The sequence below is a fragment of the Berghia stephanieae genome, chromosome 7 (assembly GCF_034508935.2).
Source record: "Berghia stephanieae isolate SIO BIC M18660-M18661 chromosome 7, UCSD_Bste_1.3, whole genome shotgun sequence".
Lineage (NCBI taxonomy): Eukaryota > Metazoa > Mollusca > Gastropoda > Nudibranchia > Aeolidiidae > Berghia > Berghia stephanieae.
Genome location: NC_088366.1, coordinates 2,265,166 through 2,286,057, shown reverse-complemented (window position 1 = coordinate 2,286,057; position 20,892 = coordinate 2,265,166). Strand labels below are relative to the sequence as shown.

Below are 20,892 nucleotides of genomic sequence, written 5' to 3'. Positions count from 1 at the left end.
CGGAAGACTGGTTTTACACTTTCAATGGGATTGGAACCAGTCTTTTGACATACTTCCCCCCCCCCTGTTTGGAGCTTGTTGTAGGAGTTTGAAGACCGTACATTGTTTTACTTCTAAAAAAAAGTAGACTATTTATATAGCGCTATATCCACTAAACGTGCTCAAAGCACTTTACAAAGGGTCCCAGGCCAACAGCAACACGAAACGAGACATGACGCCTGCTAGGCGATATTACATTTTTCCGACAGAGACAACGCTATTAACGGAGTATGGTGAGAGAATGTGAGTAAAGAGCCTTTTCCAAGGACTCAACTATGTGCCGAGCAAGGCTCGAACCCAGGACCTTCCGATCCGAAAGCGAGTGCCATACCACAAGATTATTTATTACTAGATTATTTTTTTTCACAAAGGGTATGGATACAACTTGAATTTCAGTTATAGTCATTGGGTGCAACCCTACAAATGTGACCCCTCGTCTGAAAACGGTATTTTGTCGGAATGATTAAGATGTTGAAAATGGAGTTTATGGCCGGAAATATCAGCCTTGCAATGAGTTTGTATGTTTTATTGAAGAGAATGAATGTCGTATCTTAGAATGATAAATAGCAATAGTTTACATTTTAGACCTGTTTAGCTTTAATTCGGCGTTTTAGTTTCTGGTTCATCCAGGCATCATACCGTTTTCAGACGATGGGTCACATATAACTTTTTTGAAACGATGGGTCATATAAATATTTATTTTGAAAAATAATTATGGGATGGCACACTTATCCTTATGCAGTTCATATAAAAAGTTATGTGCCTAAAATCAAGAGACAAGCAAAGAGACATTACTCATGAATATTTCCCAAAATGTAACTACAGGGCTACCTCCCATTTGTACAAAACGCAAAAACTCAGTTTTTAATGCTCCGTTCAATATAGTCATTGCTCAGTTTAGATTGTGTACATATATCCTGGACCACAGTCTGTTATCTGTCAGATAGATAAACTCAGGTCCTGGACCAAGTCTGTTATCTGTCAGCTAGATAAACTTAGGTCCTGGACCATAGTCTGTTATCTGTCAGCTAGATAAAGTTAGGTCCTGGACCAAGTCTGTTATCTGTCAGCTAGATAAACTTAGGTCCTGGACCAAGTCTGTTATCTGTCAGCTAGATAAACTTAGGTCCTGGACCATAGTCTGTTACCTGTCAGCTAGATAAACTTAGGTCCTGGACCAAGTCTGTTATCTGTCAGCTAGATAAACTTAGGTCCTAGACCATAGTCTGTTATCTGTCAGCTAGATAAACTTAGGCCCTAGACCATAGTCTGTTATCTGTCAGCTAGATAAACTTAGGTCCTGGACCATAGTCTGTTATCTGTCAGATAGATAAACTTAGGTCCTAGACCATAGTCTGTTATCTGTCAGCTAGATAAACTCAGGTCCTAGACCATAGTCTGTTATCTGTCAGCTAGATAAACTGTAGTCCTGGACAATAGTCTGTTATCTGTCAGCTAGATAAACTTAGGTCATAGACCATAGTATGTTATCGGTCAGCTAGATAAACTTAGGTCCTGGACCATAGTTTGTTATCTGTCATATAGATAAACTTAGGTCATGGACTATAGTCTGTTATCTGTCAGCTAGATAAAATCAGGTCATGGACTATAGTCTGTTATCTGTGTCGTAGAGAGTAGTGTCGTATGGTCTTCACACCTCCAAGTGTGACTCATTCAGCCATTTGATGTAGTCGTCATCAGCTTTGTGGATAGCAGGATAGCCGCCCTCTATGGATGTTGATGGACAGTGAAGTACCACATGAGTCAGCTAGATAAACTCAGGTCATGGACCATAGTTTGTTATCTGTCAGATAGATAAACTTAGGTCATGGACTATAGTCTGTTATCTGTCAGCTAGATAAACGTAGGTCTTAGACCATAGTCTGCTATCTGTCAGCTAGATAAACTTAGGTCCTAGACCACAGCTAGATAAACTCAGGTCCTAGACCATAGTCTGTTATCTGTCAGGTAGATAAACTTAGGTCCTAGACCATAGTCTGTTATTTGTCAGGTAGATAAACTTAGGTCCTAGACCATAGTCTGTTATCTGTCAGGTAGATAAACTTAGGTCCTAGACCACAGTCTGTTATCTGTCAGCTAGATAAACTCAGGTCCTAGACCATAGTCTGTTATCTGTCAGGTAGATAAACTTAGGTCCTAGACCATAGTCTGTTATCTGTCAGGTAGATAAACTCAGGTCCTAGACCATAGTCTGTTATCTGTCAGGTAGATAAACTTAGGTCCTAGACCATAGTCTGTTATCTGTCAGGTAGATAAACTTAGGTCCTAGACCATAGTCTACTATCTGTCACTGAGATAAGCTTAGCATATATATATATATATATATATATATATATTATATATATATATATATTTCATCATCATCATCATCATCATCATCATCATCATCATCATCATCATCATCATCATCATCATCATCATCTTCATCGCCATTATCATCATCGCCATCATCATCATCATCATCATCATCATCATCATCATCATCATCATCATCATCATAATAATCATCATCATCATCATCATAATCATCATCACCATCATCATCATCATCATCCTCATCAAAGAATGCCTTTGACAAATTGATGTCTATTTTAATCGAATCGAAATTGGAAGGAGGACTATTTTGGACAAAATTTTCAACACGTATGTTTTTGAGTTATACCAAAAATATATGACCATATTTAATCATCCGTTTGTAGATGTGGGTGTCAGATTCGGTGGCTAGTTTAGGTAAACCAGTGAACTGTGATTGATACTCATGTTGTGTGCTAGATGAAAACAGGAAAAAGAAAATCATGCCGTACGCCATGTCAAGATGTCTGATCTCAACAGGAATCACCCATTTATTTTAATGTTATCCAAAATAAGAGAAACAGTGAAATGGACGAAAACCCTCCCCATCCCCTCCCTCCCCTCCCCCCCCCCCACATCCCACCCCCTAGTATTTTCTGAGCAGTGAAAATAATCCAAAGCCAATGGCGGCGCTCACTCCACTAAAGTAGATGGGCGTGGCAGCATTTCCGGTGAGTTGCATCATAGGGCCGATAACCACAGCACACATGACCATACTGAGTGGCAACATGGCGGCGATCAATGCAATGTCCCCGCTGGTTTCAACTTTCGTTTTCCTCTTTCCTGGGTCGTCTTTGTTTTCCTTGATACAGAATTTGATATGATTAATATACAAATAAATTAACAGATAAGTAAGGATATATATAATGTATATGAAACTAGGGGTGTCTCAGCAGAATGAGTGTCTTCTTTGTTAATGATATGTTAAGCGTGCGGCTATGTGGTTTGGACTATGAGTGTCGGATAGGAAAGTCCGGGTTCGAGCCTAGCTCGCTACATAATTTAGTCCTTAAAAAAGACTCTTTACTCAAATTCTCTCGACGTACTCAGGTGTTAAATAAGTACCTGGCCGTTAACAGCTTTGTCTCGGCTGGGAAAATTCGAAATATCGCCTAACAGGCGTCACGCTTCGTTCAACATGTTACGGGACACCTTGTAAAGTGGGTTTAGCAAATTTATTATTATTATTATTATTATTATTATTATTATTATTATTATTATTATTATTATTATTATTATTATTATTATTACCCTATCCATCCATCTAGTCTTCAAGCGTGCCTTTGTCGCAAATTGTATAACTCCCTCTCTCGTCTCTTTACATGTCCAAACCATTTCACTCTATCTTCATCTTTATTGATACTTTCTTCACTTCAGTCAACATTCAAATCCGTTCATTTCTCACATCATCTTTTCTTGTCCAGCCAAGTGACCATCTCAACATCCTCATTTTTGACACCTCCACTTCTTCATCCAGCCAAGCACTTGGAATTGAATATTATTGCCATAGATATGAAACCTGGGTATGATTTCCATTCGTTATGGTGAGAGAAAAAGATGATTCTTTCTATTTCTTTTAAAATATATTTTAAAAATCCCTCTATTCATCCCATTGGGGAAATTTGTCATACATGTCTATTACAAGGGAAAACTGGCATAACCCAGACGATAGCCGCAGTTCAGCGCCGCAAAATGAGCTAGGGCAAGATAACTTGATCAATGCCATACAACGCGCGTGTATTTGAACTCAGAGGTCCCGATAGCTCAGTTGTGCTGCAATCGCTTCACACGCGAAGAGACCAAAATCGACCCCTCTGTCCACCCAGCATTGATTGGGTAGCTTAGTGTTGGTTTTGCGGAAAGTACATTCCGACAGACTAGCGTCCTATTCAAACGAATAGTAAACAATTGCTACTGTCCGTTTCACGCTATAGAAACCGGGTTAAACTTCGGCTCCATGGGCCCAATGGCTCTGAAGGACAACTTAGATTCGAACTCAGTGTCTTTAGGTTACGAAAAGAAGACCGTACCGCTGAGCCACGTCGTCCCATTTCTTGTCGTTTTAACCCTAAATTCATTTTTCAGGGGTCCAGTCCATCCCGACATAATAATAGACTTTTTAAACTATAGGTCAAATGAGAAATAAAAGACAGGAAAGAAACGGAGTGTGTTTGTCTACAATATACATTTTAGATATAAAGGACTCCGGAGTCCAATCAGTGGCCCAACTAGACTTACCGTCAATAATCTACAGGCCAGGATGTAAGGGACGGTAAATATGACAGACCTGTATAGACCACTAGTGAAGGCACAGATGTAGTAGATCCATTCCAGTTTGGTGATGGCCACGATCGTGTTCCCCACGATGTAAATGGTGAACATTATGGACGATTCCATCCACCATCCTGTCGATTTAATGTAGAATGTGTCATCGCGATCATCATCATCATCATCATCATCATCATCATCATCATCATCATCATCATCATCATCATCATCGTCGTCGTCGTCGTCGTCATCGTCATCATCATCATCATCATCATCATCATCATCATCGTCGTCGTCGTCGTCGTCGTCATCATCATCATCCTCTTCATCATCATCGTCGTCGTCATCATCATCATAATAATCATCATCATCATCATTATCATCATCATCATCATCATCATCATCATCATCATCATCATCATCATCATCATCAACTTTACTTCTGGAAATATACATGGGTGTTGCCATAGACTAATGAATGATTTTCATAATATTGATTAGACTAGGTAAAACATTGTAATGTTCAAAGAAAAAAATAATTAAATATAAATTTCATAGGAGAATATATTGGACTAAGAAAAAAGATGCATTCATCATCAAAAGTCTGACCACCTACTTTTAGCAACAGAATAGAAATGGTAATGGAACCAAAACCAAAGTACACAATTCACCAGATGTCAGCCTACCTATTTTCTAAAACAAAATATCCTGGACAGTGGTACCAAAGACTAAGGAGGTATAAAACATCAAAAGTCTACCTACCTACTATTCGTAATAGAGTATCATGGACAGTGGTACCAAAAACAAATGAGGCATAAAACATCAAAAGACTACCTATCTACTATTCGCAACAGAGTATCCTGGACAGTGGTATAACCAAAAACAAAGGAGGTATAAAACATCAAAAGTCTACCTACCTACTTTACGTAACAGAATATCCTGGACAGTGGTACCAACGACAAAGGAGGCATAAAACACTAAAAGGCCCGTAGATCCAATTTTGATTCCACGGAGATAATTCTTGTATTTCTCACTGCCTATTGGAGAATTGGGGTCACCGTCACAGATTGACACAGCTGGGGGTGAAATTGATGGATGATATTTATATTTATATTTTCACGCCACGACCAAACAAAAGAAAAATCCGAGCACTCACTTTTGCCAACTACATAACCGAAAACCCCATCGAGAGATACGCCACAAACAATTTGAACTGCTTCAAAATCCCACAGACAAGAACACAAAACTACAGAAATTCTTTCTTCATTAGAACTATCTCGGAGTAGAATGGGCTGGATGAACTGGTCACCATGGCACCACACCTAAACGATTTCAAGGCCCGACTGACATGGGCCCGCGCCCAATGAGGACGCCGCTGAAATACAACCAGACTATTGGTTTCTTCAGCGCCAACCATACAGATACAGATACAGATACGATAGTTAAAAAATTATATGACTTCACTCAGCAAGGTCAAGTATCTTATAACATTCAACCCAATCTTACAGCCTTTTGTTGTGAATGTGAACTCGCACCATTGTTCATATAAACATCGACACACCAATACATACACACACAAACACACACACACACACACACACACACACTGGCTTGCACACATGCCCAAAGCACACACTTTGACATTCACCTGTTCTTGGATACACATTTCTCTCGTCATTCTTCTATCGCCATTTGTTATCCCACCAATACATCTGTCTAAATATCTGAAAAAATATTTTTAAAAACTGAGCTTTATAGAGCGCAATGTCCACTAAATGTGCTCAAAGCGATTTAAAAGGGGTCCCTGGTCAACAGCAACATTTAACATATAAGACGGGACATGACGTCTGTTAGGCGATATTACCATTTTTATAGATCTATCTATCTATCTATCTATCTATCTATCTATCTATATATATATATATATATATATATATATATATATATATATATATATATATATATATATCCCACAAAGTGCATATCATTAAAATCCCAAACGACAGCATTACAAAATACTTACTGACAAAATTCACTGAATATACATTAAAGGCAAAAAGAGCTCCCAGTGCGAAGAAATTTCCAGTGCACAAAATCAGCCTCTTCTCTTGTTGCCTGAAGAAATTCTGAAGTGTTCGAGACAATTCTTTGCCTTGACCAAGGAACTGCTGGGACAACAGACGCAACCAGCTCTCCCATCTTTAATCGATCGTGCAGATCTACCAACTCGCTTTGGTCAATATTTTAAAGAAAAAACGGATACCATCAGGAAGGAACTCTCGTCTGAATCGATCCCTACAACATTTGACAAGTTTCATGGTGATTCGTTAACACATTTTTCAAAGATTACTGAAGCTGACTTACGTGATTGCATTATGTCGTCTCCAACTAAAAGTTGTGATTTAGACCCCTTAAATACTGCCATTTTAAAAAAATGCATTGATGTAATTTTAACACCATTTACATGTATTGTTAATAATTCGTTGCAGTCAGGTGCTGTACCAGACATTTACAAAGTTGCTCATGTCAAACCCCTTTTGAAAAAACCTGATCTCGATAAAGAGAACTTAAAAAACTATCGCCCTGTCTCTAATCTTCCTTTTCTCTCTAAGATCTTAGAAAAGCTTGTTTTGAAACAATTACTGTCTCATCTTAAAAATAATTGTCTTGAAGAAAAATTTCAGTCTGCTTATAGGCAACATCATTCGACGGAAACCGCACTTGTTAGGGTTGTTAATGGTCTCCTCTCTGTTATAGACAATGGTTCATGTTCTTTGCTGAATTTGCTTGACCTATCGTCTGCTTTTGATACTATTGATCACAATCTTCTTCTCAAACGTCTTGAAATTACTTATGGCGTGTCTGGTGCAGCGCTTGATTGGTTTAGGTCATATTTGTTTAATCGTAAACAGATTATTACGGTGGATGAATATAGATCGGAGGAAATCTTTCTTGATTGTGGGGTTCCCCAGGGTTCAGTACTTGGACCCGTTCTTTTTGTTTTGTACGTTGGCCCTCTGTCTAAAATCATCAGAAGTTTTGGTCTGTCTTACCATCAATACGCTGATGATACGCAATTGTACTGCGTTTCCAATATGAGAAATTTACAAGAAGTATCAGCCAATAGTAAAAATTGTATCCAAAGTGTTAAGAAATGGATGAATGAGAACAGATTGAAACTGAATGATGATAAGACGGAGGTGCTGTATGTGGGGAACAGGAAGTGGAAAAGTGAAACAGATTTGAAGTTGGGGGATGCCTCTATTCAAATTGTTGACAAAGTGAAAAACCTTGGCACATTCTTAGACTCTGGACTGTCGATGGAGCATCAGGTTAATAATTTGGTTAGATCTCTCTTTTTCCAACTAAAAAAGATTGCTTCCATTAGACGGTTCATATCTGAGGATGTGACCAAGCACCTGGTTGTGTCCCTCGTACTATCGAAATTGGATTATTGTAATGCTCTGTTGTTTGGCGTTTCGCAATACAATCTGAAACGTCTTCAGATTGTCCAAAACAGCGCTGCCAGACTAGTATTTATGAAGCGTAGGTGCGACTCTGCCGGACCTCTACTTCATGACCTGCATTGGCTGCCTGTTGAGAAAAGAATTAAATTCAAAGCTTGTGTTTTAGTGTATCGTTGTCTTGAAGGTACTGCCCCTTCCTACCTTTCAGAACTAATTGAAAGATATTCAAAACCCCGCCCCTTACGTTCGGCCAGTGATTCCACAAAACTAGTTGTCCCTCGAATTCGGAAAAATGCTGGAATGAGATCCTTTTCTCATTTCGGACCCTCTATTTGGAACGCCTTACCGCAGAGCATTCGTGAAAAAGAATCTTTGTCTATTTTTAAACGTTCGCTTAAAACATATTTGTTTCGATTTTAGTAGATGGTATGAGAAGCAAGATAGGTTTGGTTTGTGTTGTGTGTTGTGTTGTGTGTGTGTATGTGTGTGTGTGTGTGTGCTTGTGTGTGTGAATGAGTATGTTTCAGCCAAAGTAATTTGTAATTTAAGCGCTTAGAGTCTGGTGTCTCGGAGTTATAGCGCTATATAAGTTTTCAGCATTATTATTATTATTATTAAGTGTCTTAAAACATCCCTTGTTTCCAATCAGCTCAGCAAAGTCCCTTCCCCTCTCCTCGCGTGTGTCATTGGCATTTACGGTGTTGAGTTCTTCCTCCATCAGAGAATGGGCACCACTATGTGAAAGCTGAAATATCATATTCATCAGATCCTTGCTGACGGAGTTCTGTCGACCTTGACTGGTTGTACTAGTAGATCTGAGGCGTGCCGTAGTGTCAGATGTATGGTTGCCGACGTCATTGGTATTTCTGGTGGAACTAAAGGACGTCTGCCTTTCGTTGACTTTGTCATTGTTTCCGGCGGAAGACGTCGAAGCGGAAAGCAGTTTTTGCTTTTCATCATAAATAACATCGTATTGTAATCTGAAGAATAAAGCAGTAATGATTTATTTTACTCATAAGGATACTTGTTAAGTCAAATTGTGATCAAATGATATGATAGAATATGTCTGGCTAGCTGGATGCTAAAAGTACGAATCGCGCTATACGCCTCGCAAAGTTGATTGCTCTTTATCGGGGCTCTTTAATTTTACTTCCTCAACTCGTACTAGTGTTGTAAAATGATTACCTGGCCGCCAACAGCGTTTTCCCTGCCGAAAAAGTAATCAAGATGATAACGTGTTATAAGTGTCATGTCTCGTTCTACATATCAAGTGATACTGTTGTCTCGGAATTCATGTAGCTTTTTAAGTATGCTCTCTGAGATGTGAATTTGGTTGATTTGCTTTGGGAACAAGGTTGAAACTTTGGATTCATGTGTACAAGATTAATTTTATGATTACTTTCAATGTCCATTTCATTTTTTAAAATCTTATACTTTTCTTGTGTTTTTTTTACTGAAATATTAGTGCGGCGGTTTATCAGGGCCCTTGAGGCATTTGTATATTAATTTGGTTACAAGACTGCACCACGATTCTGTTGGTTTAATACGACCCTCGAGACATTTGTATATTAATTTGGTTACAAGACTGCACCATAATGCTGTTGGTTTAATACGACCCTCGAGACATTTGTATATTAATTTGGTTACAAGACTGCACCATAATGCTGTTGGTTTAATACGACCCTTGAGACATCTGTATATCAATTTGGTTACAAGACTGCACCATAATGCTGTTGGTTTAATACGACCCTCGAGACATTTGTATATCAATTGGTTACAAGACTGCACCATAATGCTGTTGGTTTAATACGACCCTTGAGACATTTGTATATCAATTTGGTTACAAGACTGCACCATAATGCTGTTGGTTTAATACGACCCTTGAGACATTTGTATATTAATTTGGTTACAAGACTGCACCATAATGCTGTTGGTTTAATACGACCCTTGAGACATTTGTATATTAATTTGGTTACAAGACTGCACCATAATGCTGTTGGTTTAATACGACCCTTGAGACATTTGTATATTAATTTGGTTACAAGACTGCACCATAATGCTGTTGGTTTAATACGACCCTCGAGACATTTGTATATTAATTTGGTTACAAGACTGCACCATAATGCTGTTGGTTTAATACGACCCTCGAGACATTTGTATATCAATTTGGTTACAAGACTGCACCATAATGCTGTTGGTTTAATACGACCCTCGGGACATTTGTATATCAATTTGGTTACAAGACTGCACCACGATACTGTTGGCATTAAAGACGTTATATCGATGTAGAAACGGGGATATTGTCACGAGGTTATATCGTGTTTCATGTCGATTGTTATGGGTTGTTAGATGGAGGTTTCATGATCTGTATTGTCATGAGACATGATCCTTCTATATAACATGAGACTACAAATTTGGTTTTAAAAAGAGCTTTTCTACAGAGCAATATCCACTAAAAGTGTTCAAAGCGCTTTACAAATTTACAAGCGTCCCTGAACAACAGCTATACGTACATAAAGAACGAGACATGACGCCTGTTTGGTGATAATACAGTTTTTTTTTGCCCGACACAGACAACGCTGTTAACGACCAGATACTCATTTTACACCTGACTATGGTGGGAGGATGTGAGTAAACTATGCGCCGAACGAGTTCGAACCGAGGACCTTCCGATCCGTAAGCGAGTGTCAGACCACAAGACCACATAGCCACACTGGGAGCTCTCCCAAGCTCGACCTTTGAGTAGGAACTCGGTCAGAGTTCGGAAAATAATAACACAAAAATCTTATAAACCGATTGGCGTTTTATCAAAGAGCGTCGTGAGGTATGTGTGTGTATTTGTGTGTGTGTGTGTGTGTGTGTTCGCGTGTGAGTGTATGTCTGTGTTTATGTGTTCGTGTGTGTTTTTGTGTGCTTGTTTGTGTCTGTGTGTTTGTGCGGTTTTGTGTGTGTGTGTGTGTGTGTGTGGTTTGGTATGTATGTGTCTATGTGGTTGTGTATGTGCGTGTTTGTGGGTGTGTGTGTGTGTGTGTGTGTGTGATTGATCTAACACCAACCATTGCTAATAACATGTGCTAACTGACCATGTCATTGACTTTCCTTACACTCTAGATAGAGCTAATGATTAACGTAACTTGGCGTGACTAGAATAAATACAACACAGCAGAGTTGCCAGATGGTCACATGTATAGCTAGAATTGGCCACGCAGAGGAAAAAAAAAGACCTTCAGAGCGATTAGACCCACGGAGCCGGAGTTTGTCCCGGTTTCTAAATGTGAAACGAACAATAGATATTGCTTGCTACCTTAAGGGACGCTAGTCTATCGCAAAGTATTTTCCACAAGATATATCAGACCCAGCAACCCATCCACTGCTAGGTGGTCAGGAGCGTCAGAAATAAACTAAATCTTGAGTACACTCCGAATCGATCAGGTCCCTTTGATTGTGACGTATTTCTCTACCAATGAGAGGTTTCAAAGTTTATTCAATCTTAGGCTTTCGCCAATTAATCAACAATTTGATGACAACATGCATGAAAGTGGGAAAAAAATTAATGAATAACTGAAAATGGTAAATGGAACCAAAAAATAAACTGATACACCACACACAAATACAACAATCGTAATACCATCACTACGTACAGTAATAATAATAATAATAATAAGAAGAAGAAGAAGAAGAAGAAGAAGAAGAAGAAGAAGAAGAAGAAGAAGAAGAAGAAGAAGAAGAAGAAGAAGAGAAGAAGAAGAAGAAGAAGAAGAGAAGAAGAAGAAGAAGAAGAAGAAGAAGAAGAAGAAGAAGAAGAAGAAGAAGAAGAAGAAGAAGAAGAAGAAGAAGAAGAAGAAGAAGAAGAAGAAGAAGAAGAAGAAGAAGAAGAAGAAGAAGAAGAAGAAGAAGAAGAAGAAGAAGAAGAAGAAGAAGAAGAAGAAGAAGAAGAAGAAGAAGAAGAAAGAAGAAGAAGAAGAAGAAGAAGAAGAAGAAGAAGAAGAAGAAGAAGAAGAAGAAGAAGAAGAAGAAGAAGAAGAAGAAGAAGAAGAAGAAGAAGAAGAAGAAGAAGAAGAAGAAGAAGAAGAAGAAGAAGAAGAAGAAGAAGAAGAAGAAGAAGAAGAAGAAGAAGAAGAAGAAGAAGAAGAAGAAGAAGAAGAAGAAGAAGAATATTACCATCATCAGTACTACCCCAATCATCACCGTTACCACCACCACCATTACCATCATCACTACTACCCCAATCATCACCGTTACCACCACCACCATTACCATCATCACTACTATCCCAATCATCACCGTTACCACCACCACCATTACCATCATCACTACTACCCCAATCATCACCGTTACCACCACCACCATTACCATCATCACTACTACCCCAATCATCACCGTTACCACCACCACCATTACCATCATCACTACTACCCCAATCATCACCGTTACCACCACCACCATTACCATCATCAGTACTACCCCAATCATCATCGTTACCACCACCACCATTACCATTATCACTACCACTATCACCATCACTTTTACATCTCCAATCAGTTTTTCTCATATATATATTGGAACCACCGACTACACAGAGAATAGCGTTTCTATTATTGATTAAAATATTTATAAAACTAAAAATATTCACAACATTTTTTCTCCCTAGTTTAGCCTATCTATTATTCATTAAAACAGATGGGTTTTTCAGGGAGTTTAAAGTGTTAGTAATGTCTGGTCACATTAGATTCTATTTGACCACTTTTAAAATAAACATTGGCCACTAGGAAGTCTGGCCATCTACCAGCCTTATAATGGGTGCTGTGCGTTTAGCAAAAAATACTCACCACATCCGTCAGCCGTATATAACGTAACAACACACAAATCTCGTCTGACTGATAGAATTTAGTGAGAAGCAATCATAAAAATGGCTGTTAAAAAACACCGACCGAGAGCTGAATGACGTCAATTTAGTTTACTCTATACAGATGTATCAACAAGCTTGTTCAAATTTACACGGCAAAACAAGCCTGATGCGTGTCGTAAATCTTGTAATATTCTCAAAATTTAGTTTTAGGATCTGTGATCAATGTCTATTAGACCTAATTTGTTGGTGTTGATGCTTTTTGGTGATTGTTTGCTTGTTTTTTTTTAAATTTTGTTTTGCTTTTCTCCTTGTTATATTTTTCTTTCATTTTGTTTTGTAATTCATGAATTGTAAAATTGTTCAACTTTGTCACCGAATCACGACCTATAAGGTCCTTACCGACGTCAACTACTTTACAGGTCTGATAGTAAGTGGTCAATGATAAATAATGAATTTACATAGCGCCTAAACATCCACGTTAATCGTGCTCTGCGGCGCTTTACATAATAAAAATAAAAATAAAAATGTTTAAAAACAACAAAATTAAAAACCACGACACTACATGATACATAATAAGCATGCATACAAAAAACAAAATCAAAGCAACATCTATTTTATGAAAAATAAGCCTCGCGGAACAACTCGGTCTTCAGACATTTCCTGAAAGATGATAAATTTTCACAGGACTTTGTCCGAGGACTAAGTGCGTTCCAAATAACCCAAATCGTTATGAACTCATTGTTGTAATGGAAACAGTCCCAAACCAACGCAACATATTGATCATTACATGACAACAATGTAAAATCAAGTCCATAGTTGCGTTTGGTAATCGGACCTGCAAATATGTGCACGTCGGACCTTACCTTTCTTCAACCTCTTCATCCTCCTTGCTGTCATCCGAATCTTGGACATTGAGTCCAGCTGTACAGCACAGACCAGTGGTCAGTGTGACAACGGAAGTTGGCAGTAGGATGACCGCCATCAAGGCCATGATGAAGATGGTGGTCACAGAGTTGACATCCAGCTCAGTCCCCTTCGCCAGCCTTTCCCCCACTCCCACTGACCCAAGCAAGGTCACAAAGATACCACCTGAAAATGACGCACACAGAAATTAAAGTTGTAGAATATGAACTTTTAAACAGCGCATTTCCATTTACTCTATCATGCCTATTGCGCTTCATCACACTCTATTTGTTTCCCCAGATGACCGCTTGGCGCAATGTTTCCATTTTATGAGGTAAAAGCTGCTTGCTTGGTGTCCATTTTGTAGTTGCAATCTTGCAATATCCGTCACCAGCGATAGCTCTTCAAGCCCTTAATCAAACGGAAGTATTAAGAATAATGTGTCTCACCCAAGGAAGCAAATATTTTGGTATTGCCTTCCTCCATTTTGGTAACCGACAACGTTTAGCTTTTGTAGCTTTTACTTTTGTTACAAGCCTAGAAACTAAACCTGGGAGCAATTAAAATGAATCGAGCTTAAATTGTTTGGCTAGCTGTGACCTGATGGTTGATATCCGACTATGGAACAAATGCTTATGGGATAAAATCTAAATGGAGACATCTCATTCTTAAAACACAAAGATTAAAACATTTCACCTCATATAATCATTCCAATTTCGACAACATCGATGATTCATGTTGACATCAGACATCTTATTTCATGGATTATCTATATTCTTTAGTGGAATGCATCGGCGACGGTAACTAAATTATGTCGTTAAGGAAGAGTGTAATTTGAATTCAGTAGTCATACCGCAGATATATTTTAATATAGATGTCTAATCTATATTATTGTTTTGGAGAAAAAAAACGTTTATAAGCAAGGGAAATAATTCGTTAAAAGAAAATGGTCAAATAAAACATTGTAATAGAGGAAAAAGAAAGACAAAAAATAATTGCGCTTACATAGCGGCTATCTACGGGGGCGAAGTGGCCGAGTGGTTTAAGCATTGCACTGTCACCCTAAAGATCCTGGGTTCGAGCCTAGCTTAAGACACTTTCGTATTTTTCCATGGGCAAGATTATTAACCCCCAATTTGCTCACTTGGACAACATGGGTGATTCTTGTTGACATCAGACATTTTGTTTGATGAATTGTCCATATTTCCTCGTGGAATGCCTCGGTATCCTATGATGTCGTGGCGGATGTGCATGGTTCTTTTTTAAAATCTACTATAAACACCATGCCATAGACGTTTTACATTTCATCTCACCACCCGTTGATGACACATCTTACATTACACATATGCTAAAGCATGGAGCTTGTTAGGGGATTGCATCATTTTTGGATATAGACAACGTGTTATTAACCAGAAGAACGTCCAAACTTAACTTCTAACCGATGATGGCCGATCCCCACAAGTGACGAATACTTTGGCCAAATTTAGCGTACATTCATGAAAAAAGCAAATTTTTGAACTCCTTCAGTTAAGTCAGGGACCCCGTCCTTTGTCTTCTTATAAAAGAATGGACTCAAGAGGACCGTTGGATTTAATATCTATCTAGGATTGAAAGAGCTATATGCGTACAAAATGTTTGTGATAAGATTCTAAGGTTATACCAAAGTGGCACAGAGAAACATTTGGGCCGAATCCAGGTCTGGGTTTGTCCATGGCTCGGATGCGAAATATTATTAAGCCTGATGATGATGGTGGTGATGATGATGATGATATTGATGATGATAATGATGATGATGATGATGATGATGATGATGATGATGATGATGATGATGATGATGATGATGATGATGATGATGATCAGCAAATAAGAGAATTTATTACCGAATGAAGAGACTTGGCTCGCCCTAACGATAACCTCAGGATGGTCCTTCTGGGGTGTGCTGGATAAGGCAAAGGTCTTGAGGAAACAACTGCCTGTGTCATAGCCACTGTCACTCATGATGTACCCGATTATTGCCAAAATAGCGTAGGCTTTTAGACCAGTTTCTACCTCTGTGGACACATGGCCATTTTCTGTAATATCTTCTGAAGACTGCGATGATGTGGACACATTTTGTACACCATAGTATAAACTGTTAGAAATTGGTGATTTTGTGATGTAATCTGATCCTGTTGAGATAGTGGTGACGGTATTTGTTGAGTTTGAATTCGCTGAGGTTGAGTGTAAATTTGTAAGATCAAGGGCTGTATGTATAGTGTAAATCCCGAGTGTGGAAATAGTGATGTTCGTGGATTGTTTGTTCAGGATTTGGTCCTCTTGCAGTCTCATGATATTGGCTGAGATGGAACAAAGATTTATTTGAAAGTGTGTCAATGATACATTTTGATAATTATTGATAACAGATGACAGGAGATATTGTAAGATTTTGTGAATTGCTGAATACACTTTTTCCTAATTGTGAAATCAGCTTATAAATTCAGATTAAATCCCTGCTATTCCCGGAAATATAGCTTTTGAAATTCGTGCACAAGGACGCAAAATATCCCAGAAATTATGATCAGCTAAATATGCTTGTATTAAAATTATACAGGACAAAAAAAAAAGAAAGTAAAAGCAACAAACAACAAAAAACAAACAAACTAAAACAGAAATCCAACTCCCTCCTCCCCCTTCCAAAAAAAACCCCACAAAAAACCCAAGCGATTGAATAACTCAACGACATATTTGACCTCTCTTTGATCTTAACTTTATACGCCAACCTCTCAGTCTTATCATTACATCGAGCAGTCCATTTCTTCATCCAGCATAAATTGTCTGTTCTATAAATCGGTCTGATTACTCCCTAGTGACAATATGTAAGTTAAGTCATGAATTATACTGTATTATTATTAGTTCGTGACACGCCCAGTTGTACTTTTGGCGGTTTCATCGAAAGTTATTCTAACAATTAAATGTGATGGCAAAATGTATAATTGAAGTGCTGATGTCCAAAATGGTACTGTTCGGCACACCACTCGATGATTATAATATATATATATAATATATATATATATATATATATATATATATATATATATATATATATATATATATATATATATATATATATTAAAAAAACTGCACTCCTCCTCTCATCATTTCAAGATTGAATGATATAGAAAACAAAGAATCAGCCGTGTTTGTCCAAGACAGCAAACGAGTGAAGTTTAAGATCTTGCCATACGAAATGAGTTATGCTCCTCTGATTATTTCACGATGGAATGATATAGAAAACATTTCAAATACATGTCATATGTCAACAAATAATCACCTTTGTTGTCCAAGAGCGTAAACTAGCGAAGTTGAAGCTTTGCGCTTTTCGAGCTTTTATTTTGAGCCTATATATAGAGCAATATCCACTAAACGTGCTCAAATTGCTTTACAATGAGTTCCTCGCCAACATAACATTTAACATTTAGGACGGGACATCATCTTGCCCAATGAAATTAATTAATTATTATTGTCTTACCGAAAATAATTAAAACCACGCCTAATATCTGCCAAGCGTTGACAGCAATCAATGAGAGGGCTTTCTGTTTGGTGGTTTTTGCGCATCGGACTGTGATAAACCCGAGAAGAGGGATGAGAACGAGAGAAGTCAAGGCCGAGGCAATGAGGGGGATAGAGGTCAAGGCCACAGACATGCCTAGAGATTGGAGATTGACGATCATAAAAGCCAGCTCGGCTGTGACAATTCCTTCCACGCCAATCATCTCAGACACCAGACAGTAATGGCGAAGGGCCTTGAGAATCATGCTGGCTTCAGGGCTTGTGTAAGTTCTGCCTCTTAGTTAATCTGGCTTGGAAGAAGAAGACAATGGAAAAAAAAGATGTATCCGTATAAATTCAGAGTCTATTCCTTTCAATCTTTTTTGTAATATTTAATAATGACAACTTTTTACCTACTACAGACTTTCCTACTTGAACATAAAAAAATTATTAGTTTCAGGAGACAAATATAGAGATCGCTATAGTTAAACTTATATACGACAAATTTACCCACACAAAATGAAATAACATTTCAAAAGCCTTAATATTTTGCACCCGACCATCAAACTTTATTTTCAATAAGTTTAAATGTTTTAGAGATGTTCGCGAAGTTCTGAAATTTCAGTCAAAATTTCGTTGTTCTACGAATTCTACGAGTAGGCAGGTCTGATCCACTGCCTTCAATTGGTATCAAGACTGGAAACAACAGAGATGCCAAGGAAAGAAGTAAACATGATGAGAAATATGGAATTTTAGTTTTTCGGATTATAAGAGACGACCGTTTGGCACATCCTACAGATCATACACATCACGCATCACCATATGATGGCACGATGGTTTAGCAGATAGTACACATCACGCATCACCATTTGATGACACGACGGTTTAGCAGATATTACACATCACGCATCACCATTTGAAGAGACGACGGTTTAGCACATCATACACATCACACATCACGTGTCACCATTTGATGACACGACGGTTTATCACATCATACACATGACGCATCACGTGTCACCATTTGATGACACGATGGTTTAGCAGAGAGTACACATCACGCACCAGTCATCACGTTCCACTTACCTATTCTAATAATGTATAAAATATTTCCGCTATACGAATCAAGAAATGTCAAAAATTTTGACATTCATCCGAAAATTGCAGCACTATTATTACGTATAATAAGAATGTTCACGTGATAGAAACCTGCTACTTGAAGGGTGATGCGTGATGCCTATGATCTGCTATTGAACTTGACATAAAATCAATGAAATAAAACAACAAGCCCAGGCATGTACATTTGCCCTCATCACACTCACAGTCGCGATTGTCTTCGATGCACGGAGTTGCAACTTAATGACAAAACTTCTCAAGTCCCAAGTTTGAGAGTTTTTGGCAAGATTAGAATTCTCTTAATCCATCACTATTTGAAGGAAGAATTTGTTGGCCAAAATTTTAATTCCGTGATTTTTTTCAGCGTATGGCATAAAAAACAAATGGCAAATTATGTCCAATCTTGAGTATAATTGATTCGTTTGTTTGTTGTTTATATTGTTGTATTTGTTGTTGTTGTTTTTTTTGTTTTTTTTTGGTTATGCTTTGTTTTAGTTTTTATTTTGTCTTATTTTTTGTGTTGGTCTTTTAAATTGATTTATTTTCTTTTGTTTTTTTATTCGTACAAATTTAAAAGTTAGATCATAATATAGTTGCTTACCTTTCCTTTGAAAGCATCGAAATTCATAAAACGACTGGATTCAGTAAGACAGAAAAAATTTCTTTCCCGTATTTATTGTTAGCCGCTGATCGTGGTGGCCAGATGGAATTGACGTACATCTCACACAAAAACAATTTCTACACACGTCTTTCCAATCACACAGTTTGGATGAAACTCACGTGTCATGTGGGGGAAATGTGTAGACTGTGCAAGGGAAATGTGTAAACACTGCAACTGCCTTAGATTCTCAGAACACAGTAGAATGTCTTTAGCAAGAAAACTATTATTTCATATATCGATAATTTAATTTGAACAAAATGTCAATTACTCTCAATTCTGAGACTCTTTTAAAGACATTAGGTCTTGGTTTTAAGAATTTGGAACAGTTGTGGGCGATTGATAGTTTGATAAAGATTTTCTGACCAAAATTAAAAGATGCCTTTTGTCAAAGCTTGCCCATGTAGATATCAAATAAGAGCGGTATCATTGCAGAAAGCTTATAATTAATTCTAAGTTATAATTCCGTGAGCTAAAAACCTTCACGCTAATTATAAAACGATATCGGTCCAGTCGACTTTCATTTGTTAATGTTGAAATTATTACACACGTTATATTGGTTCATCACTGTGACAGTCTCAGGGCTTTCGCCTTTTATTCAACAACAGACCTGCCAACGTAAAAAATTGAACATTAGCAATTTTTAGCAGATGCAAATTCTAGTCAATTTTACAAATCCGGAATTTACTCTCACAAGGAATGAATGGATAAGATAAATAAAAAAAATAAATAAATAGATAGATAAATAAAATGTCCTTTATTCAGCCCATATGTGATATTTTCTCTAGGGTCTATTCCAAGGGAAGACTGGAATAACCCATGCGTCAGCCGAAGTAAAGCGCCGCAATTCGAGCTAGCGCGAAGTGACTTGCTTAAGGCCACACAGAGCAATGGCGGGTAATCCAACGCGGTACCTTTCTGGTACGAATCAAAGACTTACCGCTGAGCCACGTTCAGAAAACAACACCTCAAAATCCTTAAAATAATAATATTATTATATAGGCTTGAACAAACTTTCATTTTCAATAAGTTCTAATGACTTGGAGATGTTCATCAAGCTCATAATTGGGAGATAAAATGTCGTAATTTTACGAATTTTTCGCAATAGTTGGCAGGTTTTCATTATGTACTGAGTTCAGTTCCAGGTTCCTCGCTGATTTTATGACAAAGGTAAATCTGTCTGATTAACATGAAGGGATGGGGACGACTGAAGCTGTGCGAGTTAATAAAAAAAATAAGTAACAATGTGAAATTGAATGTAAGATTCAATTTCATTTACGAAAACTGATAAAATGGACCATTTGGGCTTCCCCTTTAACAACAAAACATCATGAATATTTTGTTGATAAAGGGGAAACCCAAAACGTCCATTTATCTGTTTTCATATATTAAATTGATGCTTACATTCAAGAGATCACCAGTAAGTCTCATCCGGACACAAGCACAAAATCCAACAAAGAGGAAATACACTCAAATGCTTACCTTATAAATTCAAAATAACAAATATAATAATACATAACAGAGAGATGATTTACAAGGAGAAAGATATCTTCTCCCAAAACAATAACAATGCATCTGACTGTTTCCCTCCCAGCCAGGACTCCAACCAGGGCCAGGAAAAAACCAAGTAATCTCATTCCAAGACAAAGACAGAAAGCATGTTGCAAAACAGATTTAAGGGGATAGAAGAC

The 20,892-nt window shown here is 37.8% G+C and overlaps 1 protein-coding gene across 5 annotated transcripts; it reads right to left on the bottom strand.

Moving 5' to 3' along the window:
• Positions 1–2,654: 2,654 nt before the first annotated feature.
• Positions 2,655–19,335, bottom strand: LOC144976343 (uncharacterized). Of its 5 annotated transcripts, none has more exons than XM_078920579.1 (9): positions 19,145–19,335; positions 17,408–17,738; positions 15,780–16,235; positions 13,860–14,085; positions 8,770–9,127; positions 6,704–6,815; positions 5,598–5,756; positions 4,651–4,817; positions 2,655–3,214 (listed from the first exon to the last, which is right to left on the bottom strand). In XM_078920579.1, exons 2-9 carry the CDS (start codon positions 17,691–17,693, stop codon positions 2,999–3,001), a joined length of 1,980 nt encoding a protein of 659 aa, XP_078776705.1. In that variant the 5' UTR covers positions 17,694–17,738; positions 19,145–19,335; the 3' UTR covers positions 2,655–2,998. The 5 variants fall into 5 exon arrangements, with proteins under 5 accessions (XP_078776705.1, XP_078776707.1, XP_078776706.1 ...); XM_078920581.1 differs by having other exon boundaries at positions 15,780–15,950; XM_078920580.1 differs by having other exon boundaries at positions 17,408–17,734.
• Between the last annotated feature and the right edge of the window lie 1,557 nt (positions 19,336–20,892).